At 39.5% G+C, this 21,048-nt stretch overlaps 1 protein-coding gene across 1 annotated transcript in view; it reads left to right on the forward strand.

Moving 5' to 3' along the window:
* si:dkey-112m2.1 (transmembrane protein 132C) overlaps positions 1-21,048 on the forward strand; it is a 125,211-nt gene that overhangs the window by 90,147 nt on the left and 14,016 nt on the right. The window contains exons 4-5 of the mRNA XM_041059133.1: positions 3,175-3,364; positions 17,467-17,610. Coding sequence (XP_040915067.1) covers positions 3,175-3,364; positions 17,467-17,610 — 334 coding nt within the window. The remainder of the gene's footprint in view (positions 1-3,174; positions 3,365-17,466; positions 17,611-21,048) is intronic.

Below are 21,048 nucleotides of genomic sequence, written 5' to 3' on the forward strand. Positions count from 1 at the left end.
TGTTTGCAGCTTCATTGTAAAGCAGGACTGTCTGTCTGACTGTCACATAATTGATTTGGCTATAATTGTACACCACAAGCGTAAACCACATAATCACTACAGTCGCTACGCCTGAGCCCAACATGTTTTCAGGGAGTCAAGGATGTTCCGCCGCGGCTCTGCAGCCCTCCAAATTTCCGTCTGAGAGAGAAACCGAAAAGAAAGACAAAAAGTGATGGATGGACTTGAGCTCCAGCAAGTGATTGATATTCACAATCCACAGCCACAAACCCGAAAGTAGGGATTTTCAACAAATCAGTTAATATGGGGCAACCATATGTTACTACAATCTACAGTATGGGTTGTGTTGAGATGTTTGCTCTCAGCAGTTTATTTCCTCAGCTTAGCTTTTGATGTTTAACTCTGATTAGAAGGAAATGGATTTCAAAGAGCAAAAATTAGCCTAGAATGTGCTACACTGCACCATACGTAATAGCATGAGGTAAAAAGTGCGAACGTAGTGCTTCCACTGTTATTTTCTTTTTTATTTGGTTGCTTCATCACAACTGAACTTACAGGACTATTTGCTGATGCTTTTGAAAATTGTTTTGAATCCCTTAGCAAGTTATGTGATTTGCTATTTTTACACTCCCAAAGGTACAATATCAACAGTGTAAATATAGAACTGTTCATAATTTTGAACACATTTAAACTTAAATGTAAAGTAGGGGCAGTAGGGGCAGATAGAATCAGAGGTAAATGACAAAGTGGGAAAAATGTCTGTTCCTCCTAATCTTTTGCAGAAAGATGGATGTAATGTCTCGATTTTAAACTGAAAAACTTTGCCCAATAAATATTACATTATGGCATAATTTTCTTACTGTCTACAAATCCCATCCCACAAAAAAACAGAACCAGCAATGCATTTGTCCATCTCTCAATACTTTCAAGCTTCCTAATCCTGTCTGTTGTGCTCAGCTCACATAAATCTTTAAAAACAGGTCTCACACACACACACAAACTTTATATTTTTTTATTTTTTTTGGGGGGGGGGGGGGGGGGGGGGGCTCAGTAATTTCCTAAAAGGACTGGAGTAAATAGTTCGTTGGGGACTATTTTCAGCTGTGGATGAATATACATTTTGTCCTCTAGTGAGGATTTACAGCAGAGAACAGTGCACATGTATGTGGCATCAACTGAATATAAACTACATCTATGTTCACCAGAATGAAGAAACACGACTCACTTCAGAGTTTTTAATAATAGTTTGATAGGTGTGTGTTAGTAAACCCATTGTATATTTCATGGAATTTGTTGATTTAAAAGAGCACACAGAAGAATTATATACTCTCACCAATCTTATCTTTTAGTCTAAGCTGAAAAATACACCAATGTAAAAACAGAATTGGCGCTGGAAAAGAAGGACTGTGCGAGTTTTATGTAAACATTGTGAGAAAATCGTAGGAAGATTTTCAAACAGTGTATGCACAAAGAACCACCACCAGCTGTGCTGAACTACATCTCAGCATACCTGTATAATTCCTCCGTTTTCATAACAGAATTGCATCTCTACAGCGCTCGCTGTGTGGCCACTTTCACACCAATATTCACATGTGATCACCATAAGCCAAAGCTTCTCAGTGGTAATTTGGAAACATATTTAGTATAATTCGGAAACATTACCCACTGAAACTGAAAAGCTTTCCTGCCTGACCCAGAATTGCTATTCAAGCTGTTTTCATGCACACTGGTTCACAGCTTCCAAAACTGTTCTTTCTTACACTTTTCTACCAGAGTGGATCCTTAAATCTGCACTTTGAAGTGAGGCTAGTGTCTGAAGTGCAAACGCATAAGAGGGAGATGGGGGAGTTTTAAATGCACGCTCGGCCAAAATATGTTCAAGGAAAACCTTGGATCTTACCCCCAACTACCCCCTCCTCATGCTCATTTTGGGCTCTCTCCAGCCTTGTTTTAATTGTGTGACAACAGAACAGCAAACATACTGTTCAAGGAAAAAATATAAAAGGGATGATATATTTTACAAAATAACTTCAAACTGAAGATTTCTGCCTTTTCGCTCAAACACATACATCTATTTCCTCTTTGATTACTTTCTGAAATTGCCTTTAACTTGTGTTTTGACCATCATCTAAAGATACAGCGTTACGCTATGCGAATGTGTCAGCTCCGTGAGCCACTTCTAGATCCCCAAGTGTGAATTGTATTTTTCGAGACAGCTTGTATACAGTACGTGTGCATGGTTGTTGGGAAAGGTGTTGCATTGGGCTTTGACTGTGACAAAGAACACCTGAGAGAGAGAGGCAGCAGCTTGATCAAACCTAGCACTCAGCAAATCAAATAAGTTTGGAGGATTTTATTTTGCATTCATTGTTTTTCTGCTTTGTTTGCATCTCCATCAGCTGAGAGAAAATTATTTGCTTGGCCCTGGCAATCTCTGCAAGAGAGGCTCCATATTGCAAGAGGAAAAATAAATTGGTTTTTTTCGCCAGCATCATGCTTCTGTGTGGATGTGAGAATGAATTTCAATTGTGCTGCGATTAGTTTCATATCAGGTTCGGAGATGAGGGATGCGTTGCTTAAATTTTAGGAAAAAAATAAGCATATCCCTATAGAACATCTGCATGTAATTCTGCAGAACCATTACCACTGCCTATTAAGCTGTCTTACATGTTTTCTTTACACCTGATTAAAATGTACAATTAATTTCTGCATGTGTCTCTCAGTACCTTTTTCCCCCAACACCAAACACTCCTGTTAATGGACAATAAAGACCAATTTCCCTTCTGTTTTCCCTCCATCTCTTTTCCTCCACCTCCTTTAACCCAATTCTTCCTCCCTGTTTCTGCTCTATTTTTTCCTCATTCCCTTTCCACCTTCTGTCTTTTTTACTCACTATCTCATGTTTTCTTCGATTTATTCATAGTCTCATTGTTTTCATCTTCTTCCATTTTTTTTGTCCGTTCCGATTGTGTTCACCATATTCACTGGTTTTAGTTTTCCTTTACCTCATCTATTTCCCACCTACTTTCTTACCCCTTATAACTCCCACCTTATTCTGTCTTGTTATCCCTTCGCTTGTGCCTTTCTCATTGCTACCTATCATTCTCTACACTGTTTTTTTTTTTTTTCTAAATCCACTCTTGATAAATATCTTCTCCCTCTCTCCCCTTGCAGAGTGGAGGCGGCGGGCTACCAGCGAGTGCTGCAGGTGGACCTGGAAGTGAACGGGCTGATGATGACTCAAGGGGGGAGGGAGGTGACCTGGCAGGTGGAGTATCCGCTCACCCGCACCCTGACCAGTGAGGTGCAGACCCTCATCCGCCTGGCACCGCAGGATTTGGGTGGCATCGTGCCACTAGCCATGGTGAGGAGTGGGTGGCTGGGTAGTGGAATTGGACACTTGTGTGCATCTATGCTGACATTTGTGCATCTGTAAGTGTTGCAATGGCTCTTAGTCGTCCTATAAAGTCTGTCTTAATGTAGGTTAAAGCAGGAATGTAGACCTGTAGAAAACCCACCCAAACCAGGACTACGTTAATTAATATTAATTTTAGAGGGACCTGATCTGAAAGGAATCTAAGTACAGAATCACACAATGCATCTAAACCAACCCAAAGAGACAGTACATAATTCTTCCTGCACTTCATAGTTCACACTCTCAATCTTGTCCCTAAAATCACATTTTTCTTCTGTGATGATTATGACACACCACATGATCAGATAGAGCAGATAGAGAGTCCACTCAGACCCACTTAGGTGTTAGATATCGACACACAGACCTGAGACCTGCAGCAATAAAACAGGACCCCACTAATCTGATAAGACCGAATATAATTTGGGTCATGCCATGGTTACTAGGAACCAAGAAGACATCAAGCAAAGTTGATATAGCGCAGCCAGAAGGTATGTGATGTTCTTGACTCTTGCCACTTGCAGCTCTAGCTCACTGGTTTTGAAATTTAACAATGAAGTTAAAGTCTTGACTTTCAGCTCAGGGTATAAGGGTAAGGGTGATCCATCCTCACCCAGGAACAGTCTAGGTTACATTTAGTCCTGTTTAAACAAAGTAACCCAATTTTAGGACCATGATCCTAAACACACCAACAAGGCAGCCAAGGATTTTTTTTCTTTTTTTACAGCCAAACAGTGGAATGCTCTTGACTGGCCACATCAGTCATCTGACCTAAATGGAACTGAGCATGTTTTTCACTTGCTGAAGACAAAAAGCAATAATTCCTACACCGTTCAACTGATGTGGATGTTAACAGAGATGGTCACTGTTTCATTTCAAATCCAGTGTGCTGGAGTACAGCGCCAACACAATGAGAATGTGTCACTGTCACAGTGCAGCAGATATAATTTTGTCTAAGGACCAGCCTCTACCCCGTGCTGAGGGCTACTTGCGTTATTTTTTGATAATTGCACATTTTGTTATGTATTTGTGCACACAGTATGACAAATCCCTCAGAGCATTTCAGACTCTTCATTAATGGCGATAGAAGAAATTACAATAAATTATTAGAATCCAATGGCCCCTTAAAAGAAGGCAGGTCCGAGTATTTTTAACAAAAAGCTTGTCCCTTTTTAAATTGGCCGTAATCTGTCAGCTCTTAGTTTTCATTCAGCTCTTAGCTTGCTGACTGAGAAGTTAATTGAGTTTGGATTTAGACAATCCAAACATGGATGGATTGGCAAGTGGCCTCAGATTGCTAATTGTATTATGATAATTACTATGTAAACATGATAAATTGTTGCATAATTGTTTTTTCCAGAATGAAAGGAAAAACATTCAGTATGCTGGAAAGAGATAAGAATTGTTTTAATTTTCCTCGCCGATAATGGCCACCTGAAAATCAAATGCCTTCGAGCACTTCATAAACTTTTATTATGGCAGTTTGGTGAGGTAGCAGTTCTGCTCTGATTTATGGTTTCTGGCCAGTAGACTAGCCTTAAGACTTTGACTACATTTCTCAACTTTTAATGTCTTTTTAAAAGTGAGCTTTCTTTGTCTATGTGGAAATGACATTTGTATTTCCTAAATAGACTAAGTGTTGTCTAATGCACACCTGACAGGTGCGATGGGAAAAAAAATGAATTTCTGGCGCATCTATGGCAGGTTTGTCAAAATAGTCCTTAAAGTAAAGAGATCACTAGGATGCCAACTGTGCTCAGCTACAAACTAAGCTCCAGAACAGGTCTCAGACAAACACATTTGCTTACTCCCACTCTGACAAACAGCTGTGAACTTGCACTGATGCTTATTAACCTCTAAATATGAGAAGGGATTGAGTCTCTTTTCAGACGGTGCATAGAACTGACAAAAATGGTGGTGGAAATAAATAGGTTTTTAGACTGGATATAAAAACACCAGTAGAGTGCAGCTCTCTAATCACAACAGAGAGATCAAACTGTTTTCTGCCTTTAGTTTTCCATATGAGTTTTGAGATTTTGTGGAGGTGTGTATGCTTCACCGCGATCTCAAATACACTGTAGTTTTACATGGAATGAACTGGAAGCCCCTGCAGGGAGGACAGAAGAAGACTTTTTGGCTGAATTTCCCTGATGTGGGCAGGAATGAAAAGTATGAGCAAGTTAAGAAATCTCCTGTCAAGGCTGGACAAGTTAAATTTCTTTTGGCCTTCGAGTTACCCCAGCTCAGAGTTTACTTTTTTTTTTTTTTTTTTTTAGAATTTGACACTGCCACAACTTTATTATTATTATTTTTTTAACTTTAGAAATAAAAGTAACTTAATTTTCCTAACTTGTAAAGCTAAGTAAACTTTGTACAAGCTGACAAATTTCTAATGTTAAGATCAGAGACCTTGGCTGCGGAAATATTCTCCCTGAGTTTGTGAATGAGAAACATTGCTCATGGAGGGTTGATAACTTAAGTAAATAGCATCTTTCTATTCATGTCATCTGGTTCATCGATGACATTTTCACTGTAGCCAATATCAACAGCATTAAGATGATACGGGCTTACAAATGTGACACTACAGTAGATATCTCATCTTTGTTGTGCTACGTTCCTCTGTAACCATCTTTTTCTTTATTATTGCAATTTTCAGGTTTTTGGCATTTACATTATATCATTTTATTATTATGCAAGTACACTACACCTCTAAATAGTACACATGCTTTGACGGTGTATATTGCAATTTCAGATCCAGCTATCTTCATCTTTGCAACAGAACTTGTAGGTAGACACCAGTCGTCACAAGCACTCAGCAGTGCTTGTGTACAGAATGCCAGATGCCCCTGTTCAATAAGACTTTCATCTCTCTCTGATCACTTCTGGCCTACACTCCTACACAGAAGCACACACATGTACACACACTGCCAAACATGAAATACAGGACTCAGGTTTTTCTGCATGGCTCACTTGATTTGACAGCTGTTGTCAACTGGCCTCAAGGATAACTGACTGAAATTGTGAGCACCAATGGAGGAAGGCTGAGGTAAAAAAGATTAAAATTAAAATGACATTTAATTTTATCTCCTTCCTAAGTCAGGAAGGAGATAGCTTTAGACAGAAAATAACAGTATGCAAGTTTTGAGCAGTTAAACAACCTGCCAAACAAGCTGTTGGTGGAGAGATATTTCTTAAGCTCATTCATTCATGTTTCTACTGACTGCAGTAACTAACTGTAAGCATGAAAGATTGGCTGTGAATATCCATCCTGGATGGATGGACCAAGCCCATGATTTCAGAACAGGTCCTTTCCCAGGATATGAAACCAAGCAATTTGCACCGAAGTCCAATCAATGATTCACAATATCATGTCTTTTGTGACTAGACTGGATATTTTAGAATGCTAGCTCAGTGCTCAACATGCTGCAGAAAACATTTATCTTAACAAGTAATTTAACATGCAGTTCAATCTTTAATTTTTCCGAAAATGAGAGTAGGATGCCGGCATTGGAATAAGAAAATTACCCTTGCTCTCAAAGAAATTTCCCTTGTTTCAGGGATATTTAACGTATCATTGTCTTCCAACAGGACAGAATAAGAGAAATTGCAGCACTAATACCAGGAAATGACACTTGGAAAAATCTTAGGAACAAGTTGATTTGTATCGGAAACAGGCTGAATCTTCAATTGATTTAAGAAGAGTACGCTTTGAGGATTCAATAACAGATTCAATGGTGTCTTCAGAGGAAGAGTTTTTGCACTGTAGTGTATCTTTCAGAGACTGTTACCCCCAGTGGTTCTGTGCCTCAGTTTGTAAGATACTCTGTTTGAAAAAATATATATATTTTTTTTTAAATCAATAGATTTAATAGCTGGGAAACTCTCAAATGATCAAAAGTGGAAACTGAAGGAGAGAAGCTAAGAGAAAGTTGTCTTTACTTACAGAGACACTGCCCCTGTTACTCTCTCGTCCTCTTAGTGTATAAGAGGCCTTGCTTTGATATTATGAACTCACTAAAGTTGTAAGCTGCCATGCAGCTCCAGTGTCACAAAGACAAAATGCCTGGATATTGTTTGCCTAATATGATACTGCTTATTCGGATTCTAAACGGAGAATCAGAGAGAGAAAACTGTGATTCTGAACTGTACAAAGTGCAAACCTGGAAGCAGCAAGGTAGAAGGGAAGAGAGACAATCAAAGTGTTTCATTAACAAGCTTGAAAGACAGTACATGCAGAGAACATGCCAACTGAGAGTGCGCTACTTTCACTGCATCCTCCCATGAATTTTTGATCTGTCTCTTGCCGCGCTGTGCCTCTCTGTTTTCTCATTAGAAGAGACAGCCAGTGTGGCCCCCATAGCTCTTTACAGTACATCCCAAATGCTATCATTAGCATTTTATTCATAGCCTGTGAAACTCACTGCATTTCAAACTCAATAACATTAGCTTTGTGCTCACAGTCCCCACAACATTACAATCAGGGCCATTAGCAGGAAGCTAAACATTAGCTATTTTTTTTCCTTTTTTTCCTTTCTTTGGTCACGGGGGAACGCCTTTGTCTAGAATAATTAAAGTTTGGCCAAACGTCGCTGTCTCCATACTGAACTGATAGTGACAGACTGAGACAACAAGGACAATAGAATTAATAAGAAGTTGTGTCCTCTGCAGGCAAGAGAAACAGATAAAAAGAAAGCGGTCCTCATATCTGTAATTTACACACAGTGCTATCGCAGCATCAGGACCAGCCAGCGGTATTCTAGCAGGCTGCCATCCGTCACACTGTCACACTGTCAGGAACTGTATTTGGAAAAGGCCTGGCAGAGCACTAATAGGCTGTGCAGTGAGGTTATCCACTGGCATGCTAAGTGTCCTCGAGGCAGCATTAGCCATCTGCATGCAGCCATAATACCCCTCATAGCTTAATTAAGTCCTCTTGTGCATCTACAGACAGCTGAAAAATTAAAGGAAAAACCTGAATAGATAGAAAGAAACACGGAGAAACATAACTAATGCAGATGCTTCCACACAGGTGCACTGCATGGTTCAATTAAGAAATTAACATCTAATCAGGCTCTGTGGCATGTATAAAAATGCTGAGCAGGCCCAGTTGATTCTGAATTTGTACCAAGATGGCAAGAGGAAAAGTTCTGACTCATATTGAAAGAGGGTTCATTGTTGGGGCATGTATGGCAGGAGCTTCAGTCACAAAGACTGCTCAACTGAGAGGTGGTTCAATAGGAACAATGAGTTCAGTGACATCTGTATTTAGATCTATAGGAAAGACATCAGTAAATAGTGCTGGAAATTGTGGTGATTTGATGACCATGATGCTCGAGCATCTCTTCCTCAGGTGACTAAGAACATCAATGCGAGACATCAACAGTGACCCTGAGAGGGATGTTATAAAAAACCCATAAACCCCTCATTACAGAGATGAACACACATTTGAGAGTTCAGTGATGCAAAAACCATAGGCACTGATCTACAGAGATGTGAAATATTGTGTGAAGGGGTCTGTATGGGCCTCTAATTTGCTGCTCTATCATTCTCCTGCGCATTTCTTCTCCCTTTCATTCTTACCCCTGGTGGATGCAGTCTTATGCATCAGCCTTGTTTCTTATACCTCGTCTTGATCATTCTATTCTGCGGAAGAGATCTGAACAAGTACTCTGTTCAACTATTTAGAAGGTTGAATTTTTTTTGTTATTATTTTTGTCTTCCTCTCACGGTTGCCTGCATTACAGCATGAATGATATTTGAGCTCTGAGGTCAGTAATATCGATATTTGTTTAACTTAAGCAAATAAAATGGTTCTGTAAGGATCAATTGAAAAAACTGCAAAGTTTCTAAATTTTGCAATTTTACCTGCTTATTGATATTCGGGCCGTAGCTAATGACTATTTTTATTATTGATTTGATTTGATTTGATTTGATTTGATTTGATTTGATGTGTGTTAGAACTCAGGAATCTCTGCTTGTGAATATTGCTTTGCTTTGGGAAAACACGTAAACTTTGAAATAAATATTTCAACAGACTATGTTAAGATATGGGGATCATAAAGTGAGGAACATGACAGCACACAACTCCTGTGACTCCAGATTATCTGCACAAAATGTGTAGATATCTGGTCCAATGTAACCGTTGGGCTCTATCCTGCATACATTAGCAATGAGAAGCTTTCGCCTCTTGCTCCAAAACTGCGGCCAAGCTTCCTTCGAGCTATTTAGATATCTGCCATTTGCTCCACTGCACTTGCTCTGTGGCTGGAGCAGGAGCCATGGCATCTTCTGAGTGTGAGCATTTGTAACTGTGAGCATGAAGCAGCCTTGCAGAGAAAGAGCAACTCTCCCTGGATGAATAACACACACACTGTGGAGGACATGCACACATGCACTCATACTTTGCACTGTGCATGTCCTCTGCACAGGAGTCACACACAAACTTTATTTCACTCCTGCCACCCAACATCTCTCTCTCTCTCTCTCTCTCTCTCTCTCTCTCTCTTTGCAGCTTCTGTATATGTCAGTCAGGCTTTACTTTGAAGCTAAGCCTCCCCTTTCTGTAATTTGTTGTTGTGTGTTTGTTTATTTCTCACTGGCTTGCCTTCCCTTCCCCTTCCCCCAACTCTGTCAGTCTGGCTTGAGAATCCTTCCCTTGGCCAGCTGGATCCAGCCAGGGTCCAGCACAGTGCAGCTCTCTGACTTATTCTAATCAAATGATGTCCAGAAACTGGAGAGGGGTCCTCAGAAAATGGACAGGCTTTTCTCATGAATGGCCAATTTACCACTGCTGACTTTGGAATTTCCTCTACTAATGTTAAAGAGTGAGAAAGTATGAGGAGGAAAAAACAACAGAGGCTTAACATTTAATCTCTCTAAAAGTATTTAGCGCTCACAGTACACAATAACAAAATCAACAGATTGTCAGGCCAACAGGTTATGTAATAAATCAATATCTAATTAATGAGGAGAGTATAAATCACTGCAGGTCTTGATTTAATCATCAATAGTGGTATTTCTTACTCCTGGTCATGGCAGAATACTGCAATTGAAGCTGCTTTGCCAATTGTGTTAAATCAGTGGAGACACAGGAGTTGATTATTCAGCTTATTTCACCCGCACAAAAAGACTTGATTCAGATTCAACTAACATGCTTTTTTTTTTCCTTCAAATTGAGTTTACAGTGTCAGTGAGACAAAATGATCTTAGTGCATGATTCTGTAAATAAGGTATAGAGCTTTATTCATCTGCTCTCACCTCCCTTTTCGCTCAGAGCTGGTAATTAAAAAAGTTTCAACAGCTGTATCTGAAAAGACTGACATTTTCCTCACTGGTGTTAAAAAAAAAAAAAGTTATTTTCCATCTTGCTCATCTTTTCTTGGCCGTTCTATCACATCCCCCCGTCATTTCAGTTATCAGCACCTTGCTCCGACTTTTCTCCAACTTGAACATCATAGTGCAGAATGACTTGGCTCCTGTGCCTTTTTCCCAAGCCATAACCATAAAAAGATTACATTCTATGAACAGCACTCTTCCCTGCTGTTGTATCACTATTTTTGAAAAAGTGAGAAGAATAAATAAAATAAAATAAATAAAAGTCCTAGGAGGTGTTGATTCCCCTGCCCTTGCTTTCATTTTATCTCCCGCTATACGTGGTGAGATGTTCGGATGTTTGTGAGCGCCAGGGTGAGGTTGTGCAAGGTGCTGGTGAGAATAGATTCTTTATTGATAATTGATATGAACCGAATAGCTGAGAGTGCTGCAGTGGCAATATAATGTAAATGTCTTTGATGAGCGTGGTAAGCTTACACAGTACAGGACTGTTGTTAATCTCTGCTGATTTTGTGTATAGTTGCGCTGGGGTTCTCTGTGGGTCAGAGGCATCTGTTCAGTCAATGAATAATAAATTACTGGTCAGTGTTAAGCAGTGCTGAGGGGCCTGATCTAAGCTAAACATATCTCAGATGTCTACTTCCCTTCCTCTTATCCCTTTGAATAAGTATATATCATTAGTCATTAGTCTTCCTTACTGTCACTCCTCTAGCACCCTGAATGTTGCATTATGCTGCTACAATTAAAAGGTGATTGTCTTCACGTCAGAGGAAGTTTGCAGACTATTGTTGACAAAAAGGGGGCAGTATAGTGGTGCAGCAGCTGGCAACATGACAAGAGATGCAAGCTGTCAGCAAGTCGGACTGACAGGTAGCTCAGTGATTGGACAATTTTTTGGTGATGTCATCTTGCATCATGGTTGCTACATAGACCCACGTGGGGGAAATCCAATTCCTGTGACTGACAGAGGGTCATGCAGTACTTTACGATACTTTATCTCCTCTGCTGTCAAAAGAGCTCACGTGGAAATAAATGGCTGTGAGTCAGACTGCAGCTGAACCTTATATATATCATAAAAAGTGGCACTCAGACAAATAAAGACGGATTTGTAGTGTAATATCACTGCAGGATTATGGCATGGTCACGAAGTTTAACCCACTTTTTATTGGGGGTGATGCTAATAGATAAGTAGGTGGGCTCAAGCTCAAAACACCTCTGATTTAACTCCTTTTATGATTTGTTAAGAAATATCCCCACAATTAAATGGTAACACCAGGGACCAAGTTGAGTCACAGAAGTGATGAATATATGTATTTTAAGGAGTGTGAGCCAGACAGCGCCAAAATGAAGGTTGGGTTTGTTCTAATTATTATAATAGCTCCTTGCGCCAGACTTACTAAAGGGACACAGCTTTTTTGATTAGACTATTTATTTATTATCTTTGTATACATCATTTGCCAATTCAGCAGTGATCCCACAGCACTATTTTCACGCTTTTAGGAGCGCAGAGAATGCACACTGGAGTCCTCCTCCAGTCAAGAGGGCTGAGAGCAATGTGTGTCTTGTTTGTGCATCAGTTGACTTGCTCTTGGCTTTTCACACACATGAATGGTAAAAAAATAATTGAATCATATGACTCTTCAAAACTTTCCAAATATGATTGGCCATTTTGTGCGGCCTATATTCGCTGTTTTACAGCCACTTCTCCTCCAATGATTGTGTAAAGGAGAAATAATTTTTGTAGAAACACTGTTTGGCCACTACACCAAAATCAGCTCAGAACCAAGCGCCGTCCGCCACTGCTACCACCACTGCTACCACCACTGCTTCCATTTAACTCATTTTCACTTTCTGAATGCCCATTCTCACATGGTGAGTCGCATACGTGTTACCATAGTTACAAAATTATATTGTAACCATGGTAACACATAACACATACACAAACTCCTGTGGTTGGTCAGTTTGCTTTCACACCACAAACAAACCGCACCAGAGTCTATTTGCAAACAGAGCGAGATCTTCTTTTTTAGGGGGCCTTGGTCCAGTTGTTTAGTCCACACCAGAGTTCAACTGACAGTGTTCACACCAGTCCAAAAAACTGAACTGAGAAAAAGTGCAAGAGCTTGTTTAAACCAAACCAAACAGGTTCAGTGTGAGAGTTTCCTCCCATGAAACAAATGCAGATCTGGTTAAGTGGCGGCTTAGAATTTCCCACAGATGTAAATCTCAGTGTGAGCTGTTCTCTGCCAGGAATTGCCATATGCATTACCATGCATTTACATACTATCATGGATGGATGTTCACTAAAAACTAAATTATGTCATTTGGGAAGGTAAGAGTCAAAACATTATTATAAGGATGTAAAGAGAATGGTAAATGTAAGTTGAAGCTTCCTGAAAGGGTTAAATGAACACTGAAGCTGCTGCAGTGTACAAACACACTAAAAAATTACTACAAAACCTGAAGCCTTAACCATTTGAAAAAGTTGATATTGCCTAATGAGTCATCTATGATTTATTTTTCCTGTTTTGTGTTTTTAAATGGATCCAGGCCAAGGACACCTTCAACCCGCAGTGCTTTATCCCAGTAGTTTAAGAGAGTGAATTTGTAATGGTATGGGTGGCTACCCAATAGCAGTTTGTTTGTTTTTTTTTAGGATCACAATGTCCTTATGGAAACTGGAAGACAAATCTAAAACTGCTTTCAAACATCCTCCATGGCCACCCAGTCACCAGATCTCAGGAATATATTGCTCAGAGTTGTGTACCAACAGCAAAGTTTGTCCTTGAACAAGCAGACGCTCACATACAGTAACTATTCTTTAAGCTGTGCTTCTGTAGGTTGTCTGCTATCTTACACATCACTCATCCACAACCATATCAGCCCCCACACACTCCACCCTTGTACCCCCAGTACAACGCCAGGCTGCACAGAAGCATAATGGCCTTTTATCGATTCTTCCTTCTCTCGCTGTCTTTCTTCACTTTTCTTGCTCTGCTCTCTGCACTGCAATGAGAGGTTGTTAAGATAAGCTGCAGCATGAGGTGGGAGCCATGCCTTTGTTTTTTGAAGCTGGGCAGCGAGGGTGTGTTTGTGTCAAAGTTAATATGTCTGCATCTGTACACATATGTGTGGGCTGGTGTATATGTTGTGTGTGTGTGTGTGTGTGTGTAGGCTAATGAAATAACCAAGACACAAGTGTTTATCTGCTGTTGTGTACAAATGGGTTCCATGGATAAGATGTGCATTTCCTCCCTTCATGAGCCCAGGAGGGTATTAGGCAAACAGACGATGCATTGTGAGAGGTGGGGAGGGGTTCATGGAAAAAGATACTGTCTTTTGTACCTCATGCGTCACTCCAGCTCATTAAATTTCACTTAATTTCAATCAAGAGATTATGTGTGTGTGATCCTGTGTATTGTATCTGAGCTCACATAATATTCAATTCTTTGTGGCACCAACAGTCTCCATAATAGAGGTTGCTGGAGCTGTGCATAAATGTCATTTGAGCAGTATGTGAGAAATGTGATTTCCCTCTCAAATTCATGTTGTGAAAGAGTGAGGGACAAGAGTGTTTGCCTTCATTTTTTCCGAGCTCCCAACATTCACATTAAACAAAACACATCATGCATACACCCACAAGCTCGTAAGATATCATTATGAAACCTGAAACGTATTAGACGCCTAATGATTTTGCGTCAACCATGTACAGAATAGCACTTAATAGCTCACTTCTGCCAGAGCACAAGAATACCTAATTTCTCCCCTGCCTCTTCCTGACTTTCAGGAAGAAATTCACAGATGCTGCGAGAAAGATTTGTGATGAACACTGACCGTCATTCACACGTCTAAAATATGTGAAATATGTGAAACATGTAAGAAAAGCTTGGGATCACCTGCAAGCATTTCACTAAGCTAGGTTAGTAAGCAGATGTTCAAGGTGAAATGGTATTTTCCTGGAAATGTCAGTGAAAAGCTAAGATTGGATGTTGTTTATTTTAAAAAGACCCCAAATAGGTGCCAGAATAAAAGCCATGGTGGACAGTTAATAATGCCGCCTGTGTCAGACCATGACTCACGTTGCTTTGAGTCTTCTCTCTGAGATTTTGTTTTGAATAAGAAAGAGCAAAGTCCTATTACATTTCACCCTTTTTCTAATCTTTTCACAATTTAAAAAGGTGGGAGTTAAATAATTTTGTTATATTTAATCAATAACGGACAGTTCACAGATAACCTGACCATATTTTTGGTCTTTGTGGGCAGAAAAAAAGAGAACTTTTGCTTTTCTTTTATTATAAGGGGTTTTTTACTGTAATAAAACAGATTCTGGAATTGCTTTGGATTTGTTTTTTTTCTTGAAATAAAGACAGCACTGCACTCTATACTACAAATTGCCACCTTCAGTGGAGAGGGGTAAAAAAAAAAAAAACTACCCTCCATTTTCCCCATTCTTCAAAATGTATGTAAGTGTAAACTATTGACAATCTGGGAGAAATAACTTCCAAACATATGTCAGAGAGAGCTAGCAGAAAACAGAAAAATATGATGTGCAAGAGAGAAAGAAACAAGGCAGAGAAGACCTCCTGTTAATAGGCTTTGAATTCATTTATCTACAGTTGAGCTTTAAGTGATATATTTTCTTTTTCCTCACAAGGGGCGTGAGGGGAAGAAGAAACAAAGCAAACAGTGGCACCAGTTCTGATGAACAAAGAGCTGTCTGGAGACCAGTTTCCTTTGCCTTTCAGAGGTTTAGGCCTCTTAGCAGTATTTTACTGAAACTAAGCTGTGATGAACAGGATCCAGTGTTAGAGCAAATCCTCTGTACAACCAACACACTGAGAGCTCAAGGATTACCAGACGTTGTCTTAATTGATCTCATTATCTTCCTCCTCCTCCTCTTTAAGGCATTCCTCTCTCAAATGGATCTTGTGAAATCTCTGTGAAAATGCCTGCAATTTGACATAAAGTATCATTGTCAAAGTTTTTTTTTCCCCCCTTCTTCAAATTACTTCTGGGAAATAGCTATAAACAGACTAAAATGACTACAGCGTGATCCTACTTCATTCTTAACCATTCATTTAACAGGAACTTCACTGCACATCAGTCTGTTTAGAGGCGTGTACTACTACATATGTGGAAACGAGTTGTACAAAGCCTTTTGTCTCTCCAGAGGGAGCTGCACAAAATCTGTCAAGTTGCCTCAAGTGACGTCACTTGAGGCAACTTGACAGATTTTGTCAGATATGAAGACTGCGAGTTTGAAAATGAAAACAATCTGGGGTTTAAAAGAAGTGAGCAAACCTCATCTCTGCTGAAGGTCAGGCTACATTAGCTGCTACTAACAGAACAAACCTGAATTCTTGACCGAACTCTACGCAAGGTGGAGCTGCATTGTGGGCCTCATGCAAAACATTCGTGTATTCTTGTCATAAATCTTTCTGTGAGGTAGGTGCTATACTGTGACAGAAACAAAGAAGGAAAGTTTTCAGCCACATGAAGTTAGATGCTTAAAAAAAATATGCAAGGCGGTCAAGGGGATGACAATCACTGATAGCAGATTAGAGAAAATTACAGCCTACAGCAGAGTCTGGAGTGAGAGAAATTTCCAACAACTACTGAAATGCATAAGGAAATGAATGAATTAGTGAATGAATGAATGAAATAATCATTATTTGTTGCCGCAGCTCTTAGCACAGTGTCAGTTTGAGACATTTTAAAGTAAGTGCACACAAACACACTTTAACACGCTTTACATAATCCGTCAGGCCATAAATATTACTGCTCATGGCTGCTCATCATTATGCTGCTACTTAAACCTGTTTCAAAGGGACACATGATGTGATGGGCCTCAGACAGCAGTTACAGTGGACAACTGCAGAAGATGTGGCCTTCAAAGAAAATACATCTGAATCCACTTGGCTACCATCTAGAACAAGACTTCAGACCAATAACAAACATGGAAAGCATTGTATTTTTTGAGGTTACTACACATAATGGTGTAAACCTACAGTACTTTTTCCATATTTCTGATGTTTAACTTGATATACGTGACCAACACTTCTCAGACCTGCAGACAAATAGAGTATCGTGCTCTAACTGTTTTAGGCAAAACATTATGAAACAGCCTCCCCTTCAGCTGACTCAATGCGATTTTGAAAAACTTCTAAAAGCTTGTGTGTACACGTTGGCCTCTTTTTGTTGCTCTCCACCCCTATTTATGTTGGTTTGTTTTATCTGCTAATAGAGTGCACTTAGAGTGATTCATTCAGGTTATTTGTAATGTAAGGGCTGCACTTCAGCCCTGCTGTGCTTCCTTTATTTTAGTCTTTTTTTTTTCTTGTTTATGTAAAGCTTTTTGAAGTGCTACAATAAGTAAATATTTTACCCATTCATATCAGAACACACAAATACGAGTGTCTTACTGCTCTGTTTAATCTAAATAGATCATTTCAAATATTTATGGTAGTCAAAGATATGTTTAAGGTTATTTTAGTGATGTAAAGCACTTTGAGTTGCACTTGCTGTATTAACAGTGCTGTATAATAAAGTTTTATCATCATTTGGAGGCTGTCATGGCTTAAATAGAATCACATTTATGTAAACGCATTAATACTAATATTGATATTGACCTCAAAAAATTGGTCAAGCTCTAGTTGTCAGTCCCAATAGTCACTTTATTGTTACAGTAATATTGATTTGTGTTTTTCTGTTTCCTCTTGCAGGACACTGAGATCCTGAACACGGCTGTCCTGACTGGGCGTACGGTCGCCGTGCCAGTAAAAGTAGTCACCGTAGGAACAGACGGAGCAGTCTCTGATGTGACAGAGTCAGTGGAGTGCCAGTCAACAGATGAACAGGTTATCAAGGTTAGTGGGGCATGTGTTTTGAGCAGCTGCTTTTATTTTACCTTTTCCAATTTATCTTTGTTGCCTTCTGCTTCATGACTAGCTTTGTAGTGGTACGTGGGTGGATGAGCAGAATGAACAAAGGGTAGCTGTGGTGTAGAAATGGTTTGTGCATATTTGTCTAGGAAGCAGGTCCTGAATTTCCTCCAGCAAAACACTTTTTTTTGTTTTGTTTTGTTTTTTTTCCTCATTCCATTTTATAATGGTATGCCAGAAATTGAAAGTTTTTCCTCAAAGATCGATTCCTCAGAAACTCAAAAAGCAATTAGCAGTCATCTGGGGGATAAAAAAAGATAAAAAAAAAAAAAAAAAAAAAAAGATAGAAATCATTAGAACAGTAGCTGTTGCAGGATGACCATGACTCCATCCAACCAGTTCTCTCCTAAGGTGCTGGAAGGATCATTGAATCATGAAAAGGATAGAAAAGATCTCCGCACATTATGCAGTTTGTTTTGTTTGTTTTGTTTTTTGGTTTTTACAGTAGGTATCAAAGAACTGAGATATGAAAACCTAAACTCCGCTAGTCTCTGCTTGTTTTTCATCATCTAACAACCTGACGTCTATGCTTCATCTCATACAAGGAGCTTAAACACAGACAGCAGCTCAGATTTCTTTTTTAGACAAACATTGCCGCTCACTTTGCTTAAAGAGTACAGAATGCTGGTGCTTGCCCACAGACTGATGTTAAAATAATGGCACTGCATTACATATACTGCATAGTATGATATGAAAAACACAGTGTCAAGAGGTCATTGCTTGAGAGCTTACTGTATCCACTCTATGACTGCAGCAAGAGTTTTCTCCTCAGCCCCTGTTTGCAGCTTCATTACCACTTGCCAATAACATAACGTTGACAAACCATAAAGCTGACAAAATGTTCACCATGATTGATTTCCTATCTCAAGTCATTTTTAAATCTCTGTAAGTTGATTTTCACTGGCTCTCAGAAAGCCTAGGTAATTAATCCAAAACCTTACTGAATGCTATTGGGAATGTTGCACAGGATTTGTTGTTAATAAAAAAAAAAGTGCAAAACCACTGGTATAATCCAATAAATACAATATGTGTAAAGACTTTTTACTGTGGCAACATCAGATTTAAAATCTGCCCTTCAACTAGTCCCCACTGTACTGTGCAAAAGGAGAAGGAAGGAAAAAAATGCTGTGAGAGAGATGAGAAAAATAAACTGTTTGTTCTTAATTGTGAGTACGTGTGAGAGGAAAAGAATAGTTCTGCAAGTGTGTCTGCGTTATACTCAGGGCCTGATTTTGTGTGAAGAGGCAGATCTCTCAAAGGGTTTAATTATCCACTGAAGCTGTACCACACATTGTGACGCTGACCTCGGTAGCGTACTCCCCACCCTTCTGGTTTAGAAACAGCGAGCGGCACCCCTCCTCTCTCCTAATTTCAAAGGAAACTGAAAATAAAACACTGTTTGATTGGGCGGTGTGGCCATCTTCCCTCGCTTGTTTCACTGAAACTTTGAGCGTTAAATCTTTCATTTCCACCACAGTGCCCTTACTCTAAAGTTACTCCAAACCCACCCAAAAAAATAAAAGGACCACAGTAGTTCTTTTCTTCATTTGATTTTCTTGGTCTATGATTCTAAAGCAAATTACATTTAGACTGATGTTAGACTGATGACTGTGCTTGTCTAGCCATAGCCAATGTAACAGATTGCTCATCCTGTCGCGGTATGTCCATGCTATTCTGCTGAAATGCCCTCCTCTAGACATGATGGAGTGTAGTGGTGCAAGGACCTACACACACCAGTGTTGTCCTGTGATCCATGCTGATGAGCCTGGTTAAAGCGAGCGCTGTTAGTGCTTTTACTTTCAATGCCAGTCGCCTACTTTACCTGACTTTACCTCATAAGGTGTATGCTACCTCAAGAAGTGAGGCAAGGAATTAGTACAACTCAACCCATGCTGCTTTTGACTAGCTTCCAAGTGTTATGAGTGGGCAAAACAAATATTAGAATATTTTCTAACAAAATAAAAAGTGGAAAAAAGAATGGACAGCAGAGGATCGTTATTGCATCTTTCAAATCTAAAAACCTTGAAAGCCAGGGATCGCAATTATCTTTATTTCTAAAAGGCAGATTGAGTTTAATATAAATCGAGACAAATAGTAATATGAAGATCAACTAACAGAATTGTAACAAACAAGTGTTTTGATCTTCTATTTTAAAATGAGTCGTACTAGATGTTTCTACCTTTATGTCAATGATGTAGACCCCTGCGGTGTATCCACTAAACCACTGAGGCTCACTCTACTAAGTCTTTATAGTTTAGAATGAGGGAAATTGCACATACTTGCTGCCGTGGGCAAGAATAATATGAGAAAAAAAAAAAAAATCACTTATGCTCAATGCCCTGAATTTCAGCTAAGCATCAAAACACATTATTTTTAGGTAAAATATTTAAAAGAAAAATCTAACCTTTAAAAAATTCCCACAGCAGAAATGTTCCCATTGCAATGTGAGTATCAAATGCTGCACTCTCTCAGGAGCTGGACGTTCAATCAACTTCAGTCAGTTATCATCTCAGTCATAAGCTCACCTATGTATGCCACCAATTGGCTTCCATGGCGTCCTTATGTGTTTGTGTGTGTCACACCGGATAAATTCCAAGCCTGCATGATTAGCAACACAATGGACTGTTTCCACGGCAAAGCGACATTGATTTGTGCACGGTTTCATGACAAATTCACGCTGATAACAAAGGCTGCAGAGATCAGTCAAGTGCTAAATTTTTCATGCAGCACAGAGGATGTCACCTTCCAGACATCTCAGTTAAATCTTTATGGATATCATCTCCGATACCTTTCATAAGGAAAGATAAAGATGGCTCTAGAGTGCAGAAACAAAGTGGAACAAAACTAGAGAGTGAGAGGTAGAGATGGCTTGAAATAAATTGATTTCAGCATTGGGGTGAGTGGGGGAGGGAGAGAGAGAGAGAGAGAGAGAGAGAGAGAGAGAGAGAGAGTGAGAGTGAGAGAGAAAGAGAAAGAGAGAATGATCACATCAAAAAGGGACAAAAATAGAGGTGAGGCTTAAGAGACTCAATGAGGAGTGAAGTGGTTTCTTTCAGCTCACTTTCTGGATGGTCGCCTTTAGAAACCCTGCACATTAGTACATGTCGTGTACATGTGCGTTCATTTTTCAAATAAGACACAAATAAGACTCATTTACAATGAGTATAAAATCCATTATCATCAACTCATCACACCACACACATTAACTTTTCATCACCAACAATGGCAGACTCTGATTCTTTAAATGAAGAAACTTTTTCTTTTTTAAAATTAAATTCATACCAGTTTACACCTAGTAGTGCAGTGCTCTGTCCACTGACTGTCCATGTACTGTAACTAGGCACTTCACTATAGACTTAAAAA

Source organism: Toxotes jaculatrix, chromosome 16 (assembly GCF_017976425.1).
Source record: "Toxotes jaculatrix isolate fToxJac2 chromosome 16, fToxJac2.pri, whole genome shotgun sequence".
Classification (NCBI taxonomy): domain Eukaryota; kingdom Metazoa; phylum Chordata; class Actinopteri; family Toxotidae; genus Toxotes; species Toxotes jaculatrix.